Source organism: Stylophora pistillata, chromosome 2, assembly GCF_964205215.1.
Source record: "Stylophora pistillata chromosome 2, jaStyPist1.2, whole genome shotgun sequence".
Classification (NCBI taxonomy): Eukaryota; Metazoa; Cnidaria; class Anthozoa; order Scleractinia; family Pocilloporidae; genus Stylophora; species Stylophora pistillata.
This window is the reverse complement of record NC_142520.1, coordinates 48477560-48497062: the sequence shown is the minus strand read 5'-3', so window position 1 is coordinate 48497062 and position 19503 is coordinate 48477560. Positions and strand designations below refer to the sequence as shown.

Below are 19503 nucleotides of genomic sequence, written 5' to 3'. Positions count from 1 at the left end.
TATCAACAAAGTTGAAATGGTAAATTGGCCACCGTAATGATTACAAAAGCTGACGTTTCGAGCGTTAGCCCTTCGTCGGAGTGAATAGAGGAATTGTGGGTTAAATGTACTTTTAAAGGCAGAAAATGGAGCTACGTTATTGGTGGGAGCATGGCGACGAGAAAAACAGGAATAAATTAGTGGAAGGAAAAGCGTTCGTTGATCCCTGTGGGATTTAGACTGCCGGTTTGAAAGATGAGCTTTTGTTCAAGATTATACGGCTTTCCGTGCCACCTAAGTGCAAGGAAAGACCGCAGATTGCCATATGTTGCTTAGAATGATTAGGTACTTTGAAAACTTCGCTCAAAAGCGCTACTTTCAAGTAAAAAGGATGGCTAAAAAATAACGAGGTGTTAAAATAAAAATTTCATACTCGTTTTTTCAGATCAACACGTGTAGGTCACGTTCCGATAAGATAGAAGCGTGTTTGTTAAAATGCGTCGTCAAAAAAACACATGTTGTAATATGTCTCGGCATGAAAGAATAAGCTTCAACTCTGTTCAGTCATAAAATTAGATTAAATATCCGAAATCAGTGTTTATTAAGCTTTAAGAAAATGTTTATTTTTACTGGGATAGCGCGCATTATATCTCGGTTGGAATGAAAACGCTGATTTTCCTTCTTTCATTTATAGTGGCCTTCGAAGTAACTTGCGCGCATTTAAATTGATCACCTAGGACGTAGATAAGATTGCTTTTCATTATTTCAAGTTACAAAAACTGAGGCAAGTTCTATTAATTAAGTTAAACAAAATTAAGAACACACAAAGGCTACGTGCGTTATGTATATTATTCCCTTCTTGTATTTACAGCTTGTTTCACTTCTATATTTAGCTACGGAAGCACCTGCCTTATTCCAACCAAATAAAGGCCAAAAAATGTTAGAAAATAACAGTTGTTTACCGCTTTTAGAAGTTGGCTCTCTCTAGAGCTTAACATGTTACGATGGATTTCGCACCCAATATCTGAGTTTGAATGAAAACGGTGATTTTCCTTCTTTCAGTCATATCGGCCTTTTAAGTAATTTGCGCGCATTTAAGTTAATCAGTCACGACGTAGATAGAATTATTCTTCATTATCTTGAGTTACAAAAAATGAGGCAATTTCTATTAATTAAGTTAAAAAAAAACTCAGAACGCACTAAGGCTACGCGCGCTTTGTATATTGTATATTATTCCCTTCCAGTAATTTCAGCTTGTTTCATTTTTACATTTAGATACAAAAGCACCTGCCTCATTTCAACCAAATAAAGGAAAGACATTGTAGAAAACAACAATTGTTTTCCGCTTTTAGCAGTTAACTATCTCTAGAGATGAAGATCTTATGTTGGATTTCGTACCCAAATGTTGGTTGAAAAAAAAAATCCATATATTGAAGAATCACTTTTTATCATGAACGTGAGTTTACTTTTGATAACCGATTTATCCTAAGGCGTGCAGTAAATAATTTATAACGCCGATTCATTTTAAATGTTAATGCTTTGGGTCGCAGAAACAAATGTGTGCAGTAGTTCTCTTATGGTTGCTAAATTAAGGCGCACAATCTTGCTGTTGAGTCGTTCAACTAACTAAAAGTGTTAGGGAACGAAAAGTCTGTCTTTTTACGAACGTGACTTTATTTTTCATAACTGATTTATCCTAAGGCGTGCAGTAAATGATTTGTTATGCTGATTTACTTAAAATATTAATGCTTTGTGTTGCAGAAACAAGTGTGTGCAGTAGTCTTCTTATGGTTGTTAAATTGGGGCGCTAACTAAAAGCGTTAATGTTCGAAAAGTCTGCCACTGCCTGTTACATCAGTCATATTTTTTAGATGTATTTTAAAAAGTGAAGCCTGTTTTTCACGTTACTTCCGTTCAGTTTTGCGTTTGTGTTTTTTGGTAGGATGGTTTCATTGCTGGGTTGTTGCAGATGAAGGTGATCCAATTGTTATTATCTTATTGGTTACATCGTAAACTCAATATTTTTTCTGGTTCAGGCATTAACTTTCACCCACTTTTGAGTGCAATGAAGATCTTTTTTTCGAGGGTACAGGAGTGCGGGAAAATATTTATAGCCTGTACTTCTTAGGTAAAATGTTCAAAATCGTTGCCAATGATAATACGAATTCTCTTAAGAGATAGTTGATCCTTTTTAAGGAGAGCAACGATAAAAGTGACACTTGCCAAGCTGTCAATCCTCATGCATCAGTAGAATATTGGTAGAGCGCTGCTCTAGTATCGCAGAGGTCAGTGGTTTGAATCCCGCACAGGCTTGATTTTTTTCAGGTCTGATTTTCGCTATTGAATTAATAGCGCTGTCTACTGCAAGGATCGTGCATCATACGTATCTAATACCGCAGTTCAAAATATATGAACTTCATATATTTATTGTATCTGAACATCAAACAGCTTTAAAATGTACACACTTACATAATGTTGTCTCTTAATTTCAACAAGAAACAAATAACAACAGCGATAGTAGTAATTACTACCATGTATACGTGGCTTGCTGGTAAAGGGTTAATAATTGGAGTAGTTTTTCTCGAAGTCATCCGAGATTCACCTACTCTCTTCTCTTCTGAAATATCAAATTAAGGCATCCAAAATCACTGTGTATTTTTCTGGATCAACATTATCTCTAAAACCAGCTGATAAATTTAAATGTTTATGGAAAAATTCAAGGAAAGCAAGCTACAGCAGCCAAAATTAAAAATTCTTAGTTGATCCCATAACTTTTCTTTACTTAATTTTTATTCACGGTCTGCGATGGAAATAAGTTAACTGTAATTTGAAGACTTGAGAATCTAAAAGGTTCCGAGCCGAGATGATATATATATCTTAACATATTTTTCAAAATTTGGGCCTTGTTGTCTCTTTTTCCTGTCTATCAGTTGTACGAGACCCTTTATTCCACATTTGAACGGTGCAAATTTGATATGAAAGGGAAACGGGAAGCTAGATTAGCGAGCGAGATCAGGATAGGCCAGAAGTTTCTCGTCAAATTGTTCAAAATAGCAGGATTTACTCGGGGGCAAATGATAGAGCTTCTGGTTTTCTTACTCTCCTGACTCGATGGCATAAAAATCAGTTAATTGTAGTTCACTTTACATCTCGCCTGAACTTGTTCTTTAAGATCTCGGTTACACAGGATACGTCGATTCCATCTTACACAGAAACAAAGCAAATATTCATTTATTAGATTACCGCATGTGGCTTCTCTCTTTAAATTTGTTCAACGTCGATAATTAAGAATCAACATCTCACTCAGTTAATGATATGTTTTAGAAATGGCGGTCATGGAAGGTTTCTTCCTCTTACTATTTCAAGGACTCGCCATCCTTTTTGCTAAAGAAGACTTGACGCATTCTCGTTCAGCGTTATTCGCCACTAAGGAGAGCAAGCGCCTTGATGGTCATGCTGTGAAACAGTTTCGATCTTCCACTCAAATATCATGCAGTCTTTCATGCCTCAAAAACTCCTGGTGTACTTCAACAAACTTCGAAGAAACATCCGAAAAGGACGATAATGGAACTTGCGAACTGAACAAGCATGGGATCCTCGACGGAAATGCCCAGTTTTATGATCAAAAAGGCTTCACTTTTTCTATGATGCTCAAGGTATAGTTTTGTTATTGCTTTTTCCCTTGTTTTTGTTTTTTATTTCGTTTCTTTGTTTTCTTTTTTTTTCTTTCCTTAACACGTACAAGAAGAAAGGAGTTGTTATTTTCAATTGTAAAGGAACATCGCAATTTCAGGTTTACTGGTTTGAAATTTCCATGATTTATCGAGTGATTACATACATGGAAACAACTGCAGCTGAACAAGAAGAGTTCTACTCTATTTTGTTAATTAAATATGCCTGTTAAACGACAATACATGTTTGCCTTTTTAGGGATGTCTCATGACAGACTGTCGTAATGGTGGTTCTTGTTTGTTTCATGAGAAGAACCAAACATTTTCATGTTCCTGCATACATCCGTGGACTGGAGATGACTGTCAAATTATTGGTACGATTGCATTTATTTATTATTTTATTTATTTTTTTTTTTTTTTTGTAAAACTTGTAGAACACGCCGAAGTAATATAAGTGCTCAATGGAGCCGAACATGTAAATAGCCGCTCCTCAGGCAAAATCCAGTTGGCTGGCGCATCTTAGAATAAGACAGAACTCTTTCACTCTCTGGACAAAAAATGAAATAACAACAGCTTTTGAAAAAACTTCATAACGGGAATTGAAACCGGAATCGGTTCTAAATACAGAATATTTTGTTCCCCTTAGGTCATGATCCAAAAGTTCATGAATATGCTGTCGCCACTAAGTATAAAATACGAGAAAAATAGCTTTTAATGAGGAATATACACATCCGTGAAAAATTATAGCCAGCGCGCTTGATGATTCCGCCGCTTCACCAGTGTTTTTGATGGTGATACATTATCGCCCCTGTGCATACCGTTCCTCTGACTATTGAAAAAACGTATTTGCGAGAATATTTTTTACTTGATTCGTCTTGAAAACTGTGCAAACTTACACAATCTGACCAATGAAAACGCAAGATTCAAGCTGTCTGTGATCATGATCTAGCATGAGAGAACGTTAATATTCATTCCTCAAATACGTTACTGCCTCCCATGGTCGCTACAGGGATCTTTGTTTTTTCAAAACAAAATTTCAAGAATTAAACTTAGTAAGTCACTTCAATGGATCGGCTTATTTCTTTTGTTATGTTTTGTTTTCTCACACGCGCAAATTTCGGTAAGGGGAGGTGTATTATATTTTTTGTTTTTAATTTTCATCCCACAGGAGAGGGGTTATAAACGTAGATGAGAGGACATTGTAATTGTTGCATAATCAGCAATTTACGCCGCCATTTACGTTTTATCAAAATAGAATCGTTGTTGCTACCAAAAGGCGAGTCTTTTCGTTGCCGCTTACAGCAATGATTACAAACGCTCGACCGGAAGGAGAGGTTTGAACTTATGAAGAACCAACAAAAATAGAAGCTTACAAAATGCAGAAATATAAAACTGAAAGGCGGCTAAAGCGAACGCGATGAACATAATAACTAGGATGTTAGATTGTATCGGCGCTGTAGGCCGCGAAAAGGCAACTCTAAACCAGATGTTCTCTTAAGACAAGATGTGGTTCTGTCCTCGTGTACCGGTTCACAAGAGCCAATACACAAACAATACACAATAGCTAACCGATAACTCCTAAACAAAGAAAGAACAATGGTAATTCCCTTGTGAACCGGTACACCAGGACAGAACCGACTAAACGTATTCTCGAAGGAACGCTAATGAACTGCAAAAAAATGGGGAGAATGCTAAAATTCTACAATCGTTGCTAATTAGTGTACATTGCAGTGTGACCGTAATATATGCAGAATGCTAGCAGGTATAAAACTCGTAAATTTTGGCTCTACATTTTATTACTTGGATTAGTGTGTGCGTGAATAATTTTTTTTCAGAACCGAGTAGTTAACAGTAATAGTCAATAGTTGACAAAGTGCTATGGTATGCAAAGCATACTCGTCGAACTCAGAGAGTAAAATTCGTAGAGCGAGCATGTGCTGTCGTGTTGTGATGTTGTGTAAAAGGATAGGCAGCCATTAAAGATAAAAACCGATCGGAAGAAAACTATTATTACACGTTATTACACTGGCCACGAGGATTTATTGAGCCCGTGGTTGTTAAATACCGCTTTAATTCTGCCGTTTGATCCCATGACGATCAAAATTCTCTTGCTCACCAATGGCAAAAGTGGTTCAAAAGCTTCAAAGTATTATCCGACGCAGCTGGCTGCAAAAGCAACAAACAACGCCAATTGTTTCTCTTTACTGACCCCGTGGCATCTGATATTCAAGACGCCTTCTGCGCGTTATCCGATGCATGAACTGATTAACTTGAAAACGGCCGCACTCTGTCGGCTCAAATTTTGCCAAGAAACATAAGGAAGGTGAGACCATCGCACAAGTCGTTACAATCTATCGGATTGTAACGTTGTGCCCATCCAGAAAGTCTTTGAATAAGATTAAGCTGCCCATGTATCGTTATTAAAAACACGAAAAAGATGGGCAATTTTTTTATCTACGTGGTTGTACCCTCAGATGCGAATGCTTTCATCCAGCTGTGAAGTGAAAATGTTTAAAAAACGGAAATAAATCGAAGTAGAGAGATTAGAAAAGTGGTTATCTCAGTACTAGGGGTGCTCTTAAAGAAACTGGAAAATGCATCTAGAAGAAAATTGTTAGGTTTGAAAATTCTCGTAACTAGAAGGCACAAAAAAGTGGCTTCAAAGCCGTGATACTGGAATTAAATGATACTATACTCCACTGAGGCGAACTTTAATGTTGTTGTTGGATTTATTCTACAGTCGCCAACTCATGTGGTGAAGTGGCTCAAATAATGAATAGGGAGCAGTTACTGGATGGTGAATACTGGCTAAAAATTGGGAATGTGGAATTACAGGTAAGCAGTGAAAGTAAATAAAGGGTAAAGCACGAATTGAATTTGTACCAGTATTGCAGGTGAAGGTTAAAATAACCAAGCCTTTTAATCCCACCTATGCTTGGCGATACGAACAAATTAAACTTCAATGTTCTTTCTTTAATAGGTTTACTGCCACATGGCTGACAACAACCAAGACTGGACTCTTATCGCTCGATTCTCAAACAGCGATGGCAAGAATTGGATGCGCGACGATGGGAGATGGTGGTATGACCAGCCAACTGCTACTGGAACAACAAATAACCCATCCATGAACAACGATATGATCTCACCAGCATTTTGGTTGGTCAGCGGTAGAGAAATAAAGATCACGCGCAGTGATGACCCCAGCCACACTCCTCTGTTGCAGACCACAGGTAACTGTTTGGGTGGTCAAACATTCCGATCTAAAATCACAAGTTATGACGACTTTAGAAATGGTAAAGTCTGGGCCAGTGGTCAGTGTCTGGGAAATTGTACGATTCAATATGGCGGACAGTACAAGTCAACAGACGGGTTTCAACAGGCTGAGTGCAGTGGAAACATTCAAAGCGCCAACAAGATCGGCTTCTGGTGTGACTGGGGTACTGGTGATGGATCAGTGATGATGATTGGTGGAGGAGGAAGTAACTGTGCACGTGCAGATCATGGGATTGGAATCACAGAAACTGGTGCTGCCTCCTTTGTTGAAGACGGTGGCGTTGACACTGAATACGACTTTGGTTATGATGCTAGGACCTGCAGCGCTCCATCCCAGTCCTACTCGTTGAACTTATGGATCCGTTAGAAATAGTCAGTTCTTTAAAAAAAAAAAACTTAATTTGTAGAAGATGATATTATTCATTTAATGTCACATTGTGGTGCAAGTTAGATGAACATTTTAAAATGGTCAGTAATAGCGTATCTTTTTCCTCTCTTAGAAAAGATAAAATAGCTTGATCATCACCCCAGCCGCAACGCTACAGTCTTTGAATATCTTAAAATCTTCACCGACAACAATTTAAATACCATAAAAACTTTTTGATAAAATCACATTTGATAAAATGTTTTTAATTCAGACTCACAACACAAATGCGAAGCATCCATTAATGATTGCATACATTAGTGATGTCAGAAATAAGATGTGCAAGGTAAGTAACAAGTTTTAATGAATTATTTCGTCAAGAGATTGCTGAAGCTATATCGAGCACTACATATTATATTGGATAAGCGTAAAGAAAACGATTAAATGACTAAATTAATGTTTTGATAAATGAGGAAATAAAAACCAATGCAAAAAAGGGCTGCGTAAGACAAAGAAGTCAATTCAACTCATGAGAGTAATCAAGAAATTATTAATTGAAATGATTGGTGCATAACTATAAAACAGTTTAAAAAAGTCAAATAAAGTCTAAAGTATCTAGATTATGCTCGTGTTTTCTACCAACTTGTCAACAGAGATGATAGCAAAATAGAAGCCCCTGATTGATTGGACATCTTATGGTCCCGCAAACAAGAAGAAATCCTGGAACTAGAGCTAAGGTACCGGTCGTTTTTAACGCTGAAAAAGGGGGAGGAGAAGGTGAGTTAAGGGAAAGGAAGTATTGGGAGGATTTTTTTGTGTCACAATGAAACTTAGCCGATCCCTCTAAGGCTCTGTAGTATTCTAATGATCCGGCTCATTGGTAGTCAATTTTCTATGGCGCCTTCCTCAAACTCTGTTAAAGACGACTGATCCCCCTCCGTTTCCACAGGAAACCAAGTTGTGGGTGGGGTAAAACTCCCTTTTCATTCTTGAAAATTAACTTCAGCCATCCCAGGATCATAAACTAGATATATAGAATGATTTTTTTTTGTAACTCAAGTGTTGCTTTCAATCATTTATTATCTCCAAAAGCGACAAGTCCCTTTTGCCGCTCCCGAAAAAGGAAAATTTCTTTGCAGTTTGCATCGGAGCGAAAACATTGTTCATCGATAGTGATGGGGATTCCTATGAAAGAGAGAGATTCAGTGGCGTAAGTCTATTTCTATCAAAGTTGCCGTGGGCGCTATTTCGCGAATAATATCGCCGACAGTCAATCACTATCCGCGTAGCATTGGACTTCGAAAGTTGGTAAGCTGTTTTGCGTTTCCAGTGTTCGTACCCCTCCCTCTCCTTTGCCTGACCTCTATATAACTGACACAAACAGCTTCATATTCACGCGTGCCACACATAACCTGCTCGACCTGACCTGCTACAAACTGTATCTACTCCTTACTTTCTTCCAGTAGCAGCGCCCACAGGAAAATAGTGTCAAATGGTTACTTTAACGTGATCGTATAACAGCCTTCGCAGGTGTGAATTATAAACAAGTTGTAACCAAACACCAACAAACAAACACCTACAGAACAAGAAATACCTAAGTCCCGATTAAATAAAAACAAGATGCTGAAAAAAAGTTCTTCAAAAAAAAACTCTTTAATATGTGTAGGTCACATTCCGATAAGATCGAAACGTGTTTATTAAAATGCGTCTCCTAACAAACGTATGTTGTAAAATATCTCGGCGTGAAAGAAATAAGCTCCCATTCTGTTCAATAAGAAAAATTAAATATGAAATAAAATATCCCAAATTAATGTTTATTAAGCTTTAAAACTGCTTGTTTTTACAAGGATAGCGCGCATGATTTTCACGCTTTTTTTACAGCTTTTTTTTTACAGTTTGAATTAAAAAAGCTGATATTCCTTATGTGATACCTTTAAACTTATTTATAGCGGCCTTCCAAGTAACTTGCGCGCATTTAAGTTAATTAACTAAGACGCAAATCAGCGTGCAAACAACATCTAATGGCGGCCTCACTTGGTATCTTGAGGGAAGTCTCTGAGGCAGCATTGTCTAGGACAAAATCATTACAAAGGCAATTGAACTCCGAACGCGAAAAACTTCTCGAGAACTACGATGAATGTACAGCTAAAAAAAGTTTGGAGAGGAACTCGAAGACAAATGAAGCGATTAGAATTTGACTTGTTGCGTATTGCCCGTCGCAAATTTAGAGTGGCCACACCTTACAATCCAGTGCAACAAGAAACGTGCCACATCCCTCAACACGAAGGATTGGAAACTAAAAGACGGCGTTTTACCAGAAATGGCCCACTTGGAACTGCATCATACTCTAATCATCAAGCCAGTTTACCGCAAGAAGGGGTTGAGAAAATTCCAGATCTACACCCTATCAATTTGACATCTTGTGATCTCTCGGATGCGGAATGTTCCCTTTTGATGAAAGGTCTAGCATTTTGCCCGACGTCGAAGGATATCAACTGGCAGAAACCCATCGATGAACTCGATAAATTTGACAGACGAACTCGACTTGCTGTATTCCATTACGGCAGAAATCCAGACGAAAACAATCACCCAGCTAATGACCGTTTCCCAACAATCCCATCCACAAGTGATTGGATGCCTCCAAAGTCGAGTTTCCCCGAGGTTGAACTTTTCTCAAACAACGTTAAGAAGGACATTCTCGAACCTAAGAACTTGAGAAAAGCCAAAGACAACGTGACGAGGGAGGAGAGATCAGCCCTAGGTAAACTTAAAGCTAGTGACCATGTATTTATAATTCAAGATAAGGGATCTAGATTTGTTATTATTTCCCAAAATGAGTACCAAGATAAGATGTTAAGGCAGCTTAACAATGATCTCCATTATACTAAGCTTAACCAGGACCCCACCATTGAGCATTTTGATAAAGTCAAAATTTGGGGACAGAAATGGTTTAGTGAAGGACAGATTAGTCAGGAGATTGCCACTTGGGTTGCCAATTTGGAACCAAAACTGGGAGTGGCTTTTGGCAATGTGAAGACTCACAAAGAGGGTAACCCTCTCCGCCTAATTACATCTTGCTGTGGAACGGCAATCGAAATAGTTTCCGCTTTTAATGAATTTTATCTTAAGCCTCTCGCCCAAAATCTACCCTCGTTTGTTAAAGATACCACTGATCTTATCAACAAGATCCAAACATTTAATTCTGAGAAAGGTCCTTTACCACCTGGGTGTCTGTTGGTCTCCTGGGATTTGGTGGCTATGTTTCCCAATATTGATAATAACTTAGGCATTTCAGCTGTTAGAAAAGCTCTTGATTCTAGATCGATCCAATTTCCATCCACCGAATGCATTGTTAAGGCAATCGAAATTTGTCTCCAAGCTAAGAATTGTCCATTTTCGGGGAAACAGTTTGTGCAAAAACATGGTGCGGCTATGGGCCCCAAAAACGCATGCGGTTATGCCGACTTGGCTATGGGATTAATTGATGAGAAAGCTAAATTTGGAGGTGGTGTGAAACCATTGTTATAGTGGAGATATAGGGGTGATGTTTTCGATGTTTGGACACATGGTTTGCCTAAGTTATTAGAGTTTACAGAGTACATCAATTCCCTCTATCCCACTATCAAATTTGAGCTGGTGTACTCTGAGCACACCCTCAATGTCCTGGATCTCACACTGCACCTTCAAGACGGGTTCATAATTACTGATAGTTATGCTAAGCCTACAGATAGCCATCTTTATTTACCCTTTTCCAGTTCGTACCCGGCACACTGTAAAAGGGTAATTCCCTACGGAGTTGCTTTACGCATTAGACGTAACTGTTCTACGGACGAGTCCCTTTACAAGAGATGTGTTGGATATAAAGGGTATCTTAAATCCCAGGGTTATAATGCAGATTTGGTAGACAATCAATTTGACAGAGCGCTGAGAATTGAAAGATCAGTACTCCTCAAGAAAAATGTCAAGTCCAACAAAAAAGTATTTCCGTTAGTCCTCGACTACAATCCTATCCTCCCTGATATTCAGAGGGTTATCCAAAAGCATGCTTATCTCTTAAGATCGTCACCTGAGTTATTGGAAATTTTTCCATCAAAATCGATTTTTCCAGCATATCGCCGTACCAAAAACCTCAAAGACATTTTGGCGCCTTCTAGATTTTGTATGAGTGGGATAGTTAGTCAGGCAGAGAAGGAAACGGGAAGTTGTTTTAAATGCTCCTCTAGATGCGGCCTTTGTAAGAATTTTTTTAATTCAAGATTACAAATTTAGGAGTTTTTCTTCAGGCCGAACCTATAAGATTTGCCAAAACATGTCTTGCTCTTGCAGAAATGTTGTTTACTTGGCCTCGTGCAAGAAATGCAGTTTACAATACGTAGGTTCTACTTCCACTGAATTCAAAGTGCGTTTTCGCAATCACAAGTCATCTATGCGAACAAACAAAAAAACGTGCGAGCTTGCAGTCCACTTCAATTGTACCAAACACGAAATTTCTGAAATTAATTTTATTGTTATTGAGAAAATTATCAGCCAAGGGGATGCAGCTTATATTGATAGATTATTACTTACGAGAGGGGCCTACTGGACCGCACAACTATGTACACTCAGTCCCCACGGACTTAACAAAAGACTCGAATTCAGATCCAAACATCGCGTCCGCTATAATACTTAATTAGGGCATCATTTACATAATGTAATTGAGTTCTTCGCAACCATTCGTGGTTATTTCGCCTATTGCACATTCTTGCCTTTTACTCATTATTATATCCTATTATTTAGGTTTGGAATGCATTACGCAATACTATTTTTAATTCTTATGTTTAGTATAAATTCAGGTCATTCTGTAAACCTACTAAGATTTTTAGTTTCTAATTTCTATGTAAATACGTTCGACCTGAAGAAGGCCGAAGGCCGAAACGTCGCCACATTAAAGCTGGAACAGTTAAAAGTTTGCTTCATGTTTCATCGTTTTACACTTAACATTTTCATTGAGGCACTGTATCCTCCGCGGATCCTTCTACTGGGAACTCATCATTTGGTTTACCTTTTTATTCTGTTTTATGTATAATTATACTTCAAGATTTAGGTTACTTGAACTTTTACTGCAACTCTGAGTTTCATGCCTCTTGCGAAGCAATCGTCAGGCAACTGCCAGAAATAACGGTTACAATCCACCGCAATTTAAAAAGACAGAACAATGTGTACATGCGCGCACAATATACTGCACGCGCTATCGTAACGTTACGTTCTTTAACAGGAACTTCCTGACATGTCTGCAACATGATGTCAGCTCATTTCTTTTGTTTAAACTTGCCATTTGCGGTTTACAAATGATAAAATACTTTTCCCACAAACACAAATTGCATCCCTTAGTTACATTGGTATACGAACTAGCTTTTTCACCTTGCGCCCCTTAATATTAAACTTAGTGTCCTTATCTTCAAGACTCCATATATATTTACCAAGTTCAGGTTCAGTAGTATCCTTGTAACGTTCGTTTCGGAATGAACACAAGTGGTTCCTGTAACGCATTTTAAAAGCGGTGTCACAGAGACCAATGTACGTTTCCTTTGCGGTTTCTGTGGTGACCTCTGCCTGGTAAATTATGCTTTCCATGTTGCAGCTTCCATCCATGGGGCATATGTCAGGTTTCCGACAGTTGCAGCTTTTCCTAGCTCGGTCATTAGTGCATGCGAGTTTCAGGATTTCAGATTTGTTATGGTTAGATATGACAGTTTTAATACTGCCCATGCAGCTGTAGCTCAATTTAAGGGTGTTTCGGTTGCAAATTTTTTGAAGAGGATTAGTTTGGGTGAAATGCTTATCAATAGGTGCGAGGAAGCATTTTCCGACGTTAGTTTCCACGTTCTTGCTATGTGGTGGGTTAAACCATGTAATGTTCCGCTGTCTGTTGCTTCGTGGACGTGGTGCCTGGTTTGATTTGCTTTGAATGACAGGGTGTAGCCATACCCACTTTTTTTGAGAGCTTCTCGATAAATAGGTTTAGCGCTATAGAAGCATTTCCTGTCGGAGGATATCTCGAAGAGCCTCCATTGATTGATTCCGGGATGTTGTGCGGAATGAATGGTGGGTGGTTGGATTTTTTATGCACGTACAGGGGGATGTTGGCTTCCTTAGTAAAAGGGTAATACTTCCCACTTGAGAGGTCAAGGTGACGTCTAGAAAATTGGTTTTGGTGATGCTAGCCTCGACTGTGATTTTTAAGTTATTGTCGCGGACGATTTTGCAATAACCTTTCTTGATATTCTCTATTTCCTGCGGTGTTCCATTGAGGGCAACCAAACCATCATCTCGGCATGAACCAATATTTTGACCATACTTCTCAGTAAGAATTGATAAGAGAAAGCATCCAACCAGCTCACACGTTTCCGCTCCATCGAAGGACCCCATGCAAAGAGGTTGCTAGCAGATTTTTTCTCCCATGGGCAATCATCGTTAATTAGCAGAGATCGTTTTGCATGCAAGATAATTTCACGCTCATGGCTGTTGATTGAGCAGTATTTAGAGGCAAAATCTAGTGCTTTGGAAAGCAGCTTCTCAGTTATGGAGGGATAGAATTCACAAACGTTGAAACAGATGAAAGAAAGAGAGCTCTTGTTTTCTAAACTATTAAACCATTTTAAGACACTTGAGGTGTTTTTCCACTGGTTTACTTTACTGCTGGTGATGATAGCGTTGCTAATTTCATCGAGGATATGCTCACTGATTTTCCCAATTTCAGGCTTAGAAGGGTTCATTAAGCGGCATGACGGATTGTCTTGAAAATTGGGCTTATGATCTTTCAACGTGATGAATGCATCTTCCTTAGCCAATTTCTTATTATATTGCGTATATTATATTATATTTATTTATATGTATATTCATTATATTTCTCAGTATATTGCGCACGAATGTACACATTGTTCTGTCTTTTTAAATTTTGGTGGATTGTAACCGTTATTTCTGGCAGTTGCCTGAGAATTGCTTCGCAAGAGGTATGAAACTCACAGTTGCAGTAAAAGTTCAAGTAACCTAAATCTTGAAGTAAAATTATCCATGTATGTATATATATATATATATATATATATATGTATAAATGTAAAAACTTTACCCTCGAGTTCGAGAGTGCTCTACAATCATGGAGCTTTATAATCAATTGTGTACGAAAATAAAAATTAAAACTTTGCACTACAGAACTGTCTCGCAAGGGTCTGGTGGTCCTCTCTCGTCAGGTGCATAAAACACCGGTTGACTAAGTTGAACGTTCCTTTTATAAGTCGATGGTTCAAGCATGTCTTATCAAGTATTTGGTTGAGTGCCGGCACGCACTCGCCAGTTCATTCCTTTTGTTCAGGGTGCCCGCCCCTGGTCTGCATATGATTGTAAGATTCGTAGTTTCAAGTTGTTAGATTTTCCTAAAGTGACTAAGATAGAGTTTGTAACTGGTCAAAGAACAGAATATAATAGGGTAGGGGTTTATGTGAGGCAAGTGGCACAAACCCAGGATACCCAAGTCCCCCCCTCTTGAGGGGGGGGCAACATCAAATCACGATTTTCCTTCATCGAGAAAAATACCAAACAGCTGAAGATTTCCAGGTTTCTGAACGTTTTGTGAACTAATAAAAAACCAAACTCGAATGTATCACTAACAATCCTTGAACTAATAATTTTGCTAAACAGAAGCACTCAGTTAGTTTACATTGTGGCTGAAAAGCCCCTAAGGGGGAGCTTCAATTTAGTTTTTTTGTTTTCTTTTTTTTTTTAATAATTTTGCTAGCAGTACTAGTCGCCGCAAGCATCTAGGTATGGACGGACGTGATGATCTTTCAAACGAATACAATACCAATCTATTGGAGGGATGGTGAGGTAGCAAGATATTTTTGAAACGCAGTGCGTCGCTTTGAGTTACAATACTGAGAACCTTGAACATACATTTTGGTCTTTGTTTTTTTTTATTTCTATCAGTTGCACGAGAACCCAATATTCCAATCATGAACAGCAATAATTTCATATAAAAGGGAAAAAGGGAGAACAGTTTGCGAGATTAGCGCAGACCAGAAGTTGCTCGTCACATTGACGTGATCAAAAAACCAAAATTTATCCCAATTACCGACATTTATCACCTTCAAGACCACACACATTTTGAAAACCGGTTTCATTGTGGAGTCGGGTCAGCCCTCTGGACTCTTACCCTCGTGACGCGTGACAGAAGAATAAATCCCCCTTTAAATGAAGCAGAAATTATCATATCTATTCATTTGCAAAATACCAATCCTCACTCCGTGCTCTCCCTTAAATCCTGAATCCTCTTTTTCTTTAGATTTCATGCTATATTTGTTTAACATGTCAAAAATTCTTCCTCTTCATCTTATCAATTTCAAAACAATCCGTTCGTTTCTGTATGATCTCGTCAACAATCTAACATTTCATTTCGGCTAACATTTCAAAGTTATTTAGTTATTCGTCAGAAAAACATTACTATTATACAAAGTCCTCAGCGGCTGGCAATCTTTATCTTAAGCATTCGAGAACAGAACATATGAAGCATTCCTTTTTTGAGACTGGGTGTAAGTATCTAGAATAGTATTCCTACCTGTCTTCGTTCTATACCTAACTATAAACTAAAAGAGTATTGCATTGACAATAACTACACTTTGCTGAGTGTAGCTATTGTCACATAACACCTCTTCTAATCGAGTTGCATTGGTTGCCGATTCGGTCTAGGATTGTATTCAAGAGTCTTCTGTTAACTTTCAACTGAAGATCTTGCATGGCACAGCTCCCACTTACTTGGATTCATTGATTTCTCTAAAGTCTCAGTCATGCTCTAACCTGAGAAGCTCTTGTGACACCCTCTTGCTTAAGCAACCCGGATTCAAAGCTCAAGTGACACTTGGTGACAGGTCGTTTACTTGCGCAGCACCTAAACTCTCGAATGCATTATCATTCGAAGTTAAAACCCCAAGTCATTGGATATTTTTAAGTCAAAGTTAAAAACGCACCTTTTTCGTTTAGCATTTTATCTTAGCTTCAACACAATATTATAGCAGTATTAGTATAACATTAGTATTTGTATGTAGTTCTAGTATTTATTTTATTTTATTATATAGATACTGATCAAATACCAGGATTTCTCCTTTTACTAAAAAATCATATCTTCACCGCGCGTAGTGAAGATACTATTTTTATCTCTCACGTGTTAGGATATTGGTGTGGCCATGGTTACCAACATAATTACCCAATTGCTGTTTCGAAAATGAATAAAAAAAGTTGTCTTTTATGTGGAAATTTCATCAGTATCTATATAATAAAGAGAACATTACATGGCTGCTTGGGAATACGAACTTTATCTTCTCGTGATGAAAGTATCTCTCACGAGTGAGCGCGGTGAACGAGTGAGACATACTTTCAGCACTCGAAGATACAATTCGTACACCCGCGCTGCCGTGTAATATCCTCTATTTATCTTATTTTAATAGTTGTATTAATTATTACTGTGTTATTTTATTGTGAAGCACATTTGAACATTGTATGGAATTTGCGCTATAAAAATTATTATTATTATTATTATAGACAGATGATGAACATTTTAATGCGAGAGGATACATTTGTTGACGTCCATACTTTCATTGATAAAATTAGAAAATTGTAATACTCTAAGGTCCTTATGCTGTTGTTGTTGTCGTTTTTTTTTTTTTTCGCGTGTGATTTTATTCCAATTGTATGTTGCAACACCAAATTGGCTTATCCATAAGCTATCGCACTGTTTTTCTTTGTTCGTGTCTGCGCATGCTCCCCAAGTCGTCTCCTCTGTTCAGTAAAACTTGTTATTGAAGAATTTATTTTAATATTTGTTTCCCTCCCGCCTCGATTAGCTTCGCTATTTTGCGGGTAGGGATTGTTTGATTGTATTTCAATTGCTAAAAATTAATAAATTTTGTTTGTTAAAAAAAACTAACAAACAAACAAACAAACAAATCTCAACTCATGGGAACTGGTAAATGAACATTTTGTGCTCGAGTTGCCGTACTAAGGCAATAAATAGGGAGTTTAAGCAAATCACTACGGCTGGCGCTGCTACGGCTATCGGGGTTGACGAGGCTTGGGGAGAGTACGTCGCTGTAGCCCGCCAAAATTCAATTTTAAGCAACGCGAACTACAAACCTAGTACGGCTGAGAAGTTTAAAACTAATAAATTAAGCGTCTTCGCGGTAGTTTTTGCACGTATAAAAACTCAAAGTGACTTCGTTCAAAGGGACGAGGGATTCTAACGTTTGGAAAAAAAATTGTAAGCGATCCTGTGCACAGTGAATGAGTGAATTAAAATATTTAAGCTTACGTGTTGTAAAATTGCCAGTTTGGAGCTTATAAACAACAAAGCAAAGTTTCTACACGGTCCCTCATAACCCTCGTCATTCCTCGGCTTCAGCCATTTGAATTTCAAGTAGTCTTTGAGTTTTAGAAAGGAAAAGTTAGACTTTCTACCTACGCATTTCTCCTTGCGTTCGCTGCGTTCTCCATGTGCACACTGCTTCGATCCTTCGACAAACCCGGAGGCAAAAATAAAGGCAGATTTACTCGGTACAGCAAGCTTGACACATATTCCCGATATGCTATTTTTAAAGACGTTAAGTGTATTTCAATGGTTAAAATTGCTCAGGAGAATGTATAAAGCGAAGAAAGAAGCGAGATAAGTTCACGTACCACAGACTACGCCCAAAACCTTCCCACTCGCGTAGAAGGATTTCCCGCTACGGCTGGATGGGAACCATTGACATGCCCAATGACTCGTTTCTGGACAATTTTATTTCCGGTAGCCGTAGCAGCGCCAGCCGGAGTGATTTGCTTAAACTCCCTAATAATGAACTACTTAGAAATTTATCTTTTTAATTATTATTATTATTCTCTGCTTGCAATGTAAAATGATAAACAACTGCCATCCACAAGTTTTTGCATCCATAAAAAACTCCGGCTTACATTTTTTCATCCTAAATTTCAGAGTTTAAGAATAAAATTTATGGCAACCACTAAGAACCGAGCTCTTATTTTACTTGTTTTCCTTAATTCTTGGATTAACCACGTCAAAATAATTGCAAAACGATCCCTTGCTCCCAGTCTAAACAATAATTTCTCTCTTAATTGAAAGGGGATAGTGGAAGTTAACAGTATTCTTTGTTTTTATTTCTTTTTTTTTAATGAAATGTAGTGTTATTCATCCTCAGTATTAACGTATTTAAATTTCGTCTTTTTGTATACCGGTAGTTTCCGATAAAACAAACAGTAAATTTCGCCGCAGTTTGTCACCAGAAAGCAACAGATTTCTGACAATAGAAGACGTGCGAAGTGAGATCTATAAACAAATCAGTCGAATGCAACCAGCATCTTTTTGTCTGCCGTCAGGGAAAGTTTGCGTCCCAGGTCCTCCTGGTAAGTAAGGGAGCCGAGGTCCCCGAGGAAGGCGAGGAGCGCAAGGACAGAGGAGATAGAGAGGTGAGCAAGGTATAATGGGCTTACCTGGAAGACACGGCAAGCAAGGCATCAGGGGAGTCAAAGGACTGGAAGGAGAAAAAGGTGAAAATGGTAATAGACCCGATTTTTCTATCAGTTAAGATTATTTTTGTTTCGCGTTCATTATTAAGAGAAAAAAAAAAAAAAAAAAAAAAACAGTTGAGTTTTGATTTATCAGCTTTGTTGTTTTGTTTTGTCTTTTCGAATTTTCAACTTACAAGCGCGTCTGGCCCCCGTGGAATGACAGGACAGAAAGGAGAACCAGGGAAAAGCGCCTCCTTGCCAGAGGTGACCATATCACCTGAGACTAAACCAGTAACTGAAAACCAGACTGCTAGATTCTAGTGCTCGGCCAGGGGACACCCAACACCTGTCGTGACCTGGAGCAAAGTCAGAGGCTTACTTGCTGACGAACGAGTCAAAACGAACCAAAATGGCCGCCTTGAGGTTACAAAGTCGAATTTCAATGACTCTGGGGAGTACATGTGTTCGGCAGTTAATGTTCTGGGGAAGGACAGCAAGACTGGAAAGCTTTTTGTTGAAGGTGAGGCCATGCTTTAAATTCATTCGACAATCGACTCATGATATGAAGGAAAGGGCTTGAAAATACTTACAATTTGGATTATTTACCTCAGCCTGATTAAGATAGTGATAATCCTTATGTTTTCTTTCTTTTCTTTTCTTATCTTTCTATCTAACTGGAGGATCAAA

The 19503-nt window shown here is 38.2% G+C and overlaps 1 protein-coding gene across 2 annotated transcripts; it reads left to right on the top strand.

Moving 5' to 3' along the window:
* Positions 1-92: 92 nt before the first annotated feature.
* LOC148739998 (uncharacterized) lies at positions 93-8105 on the top strand. 2 transcript variants are annotated; one of them, XM_088748063.1, is made up of 4 exons: positions 93-3635; positions 3910-4024; positions 6391-6485; positions 6631-8105. In XM_088748063.1, exons 1-4 carry the CDS (start codon positions 3306-3308, stop codon positions 7288-7290), a joined length of 1200 nt encoding a protein of 399 aa, XP_088604189.1. In that variant the 5' UTR covers positions 93-3305; the 3' UTR covers positions 7291-8105. The 2 variants fall into 2 exon arrangements, with proteins under 2 accessions (XP_088604189.1, XP_088604190.1); XM_088748064.1 differs by lacking the exon at positions 6391-6485 and having other exon boundaries at positions 3497-3635.
* Positions 8106-19503: the final 11398 nt, after the last annotated feature.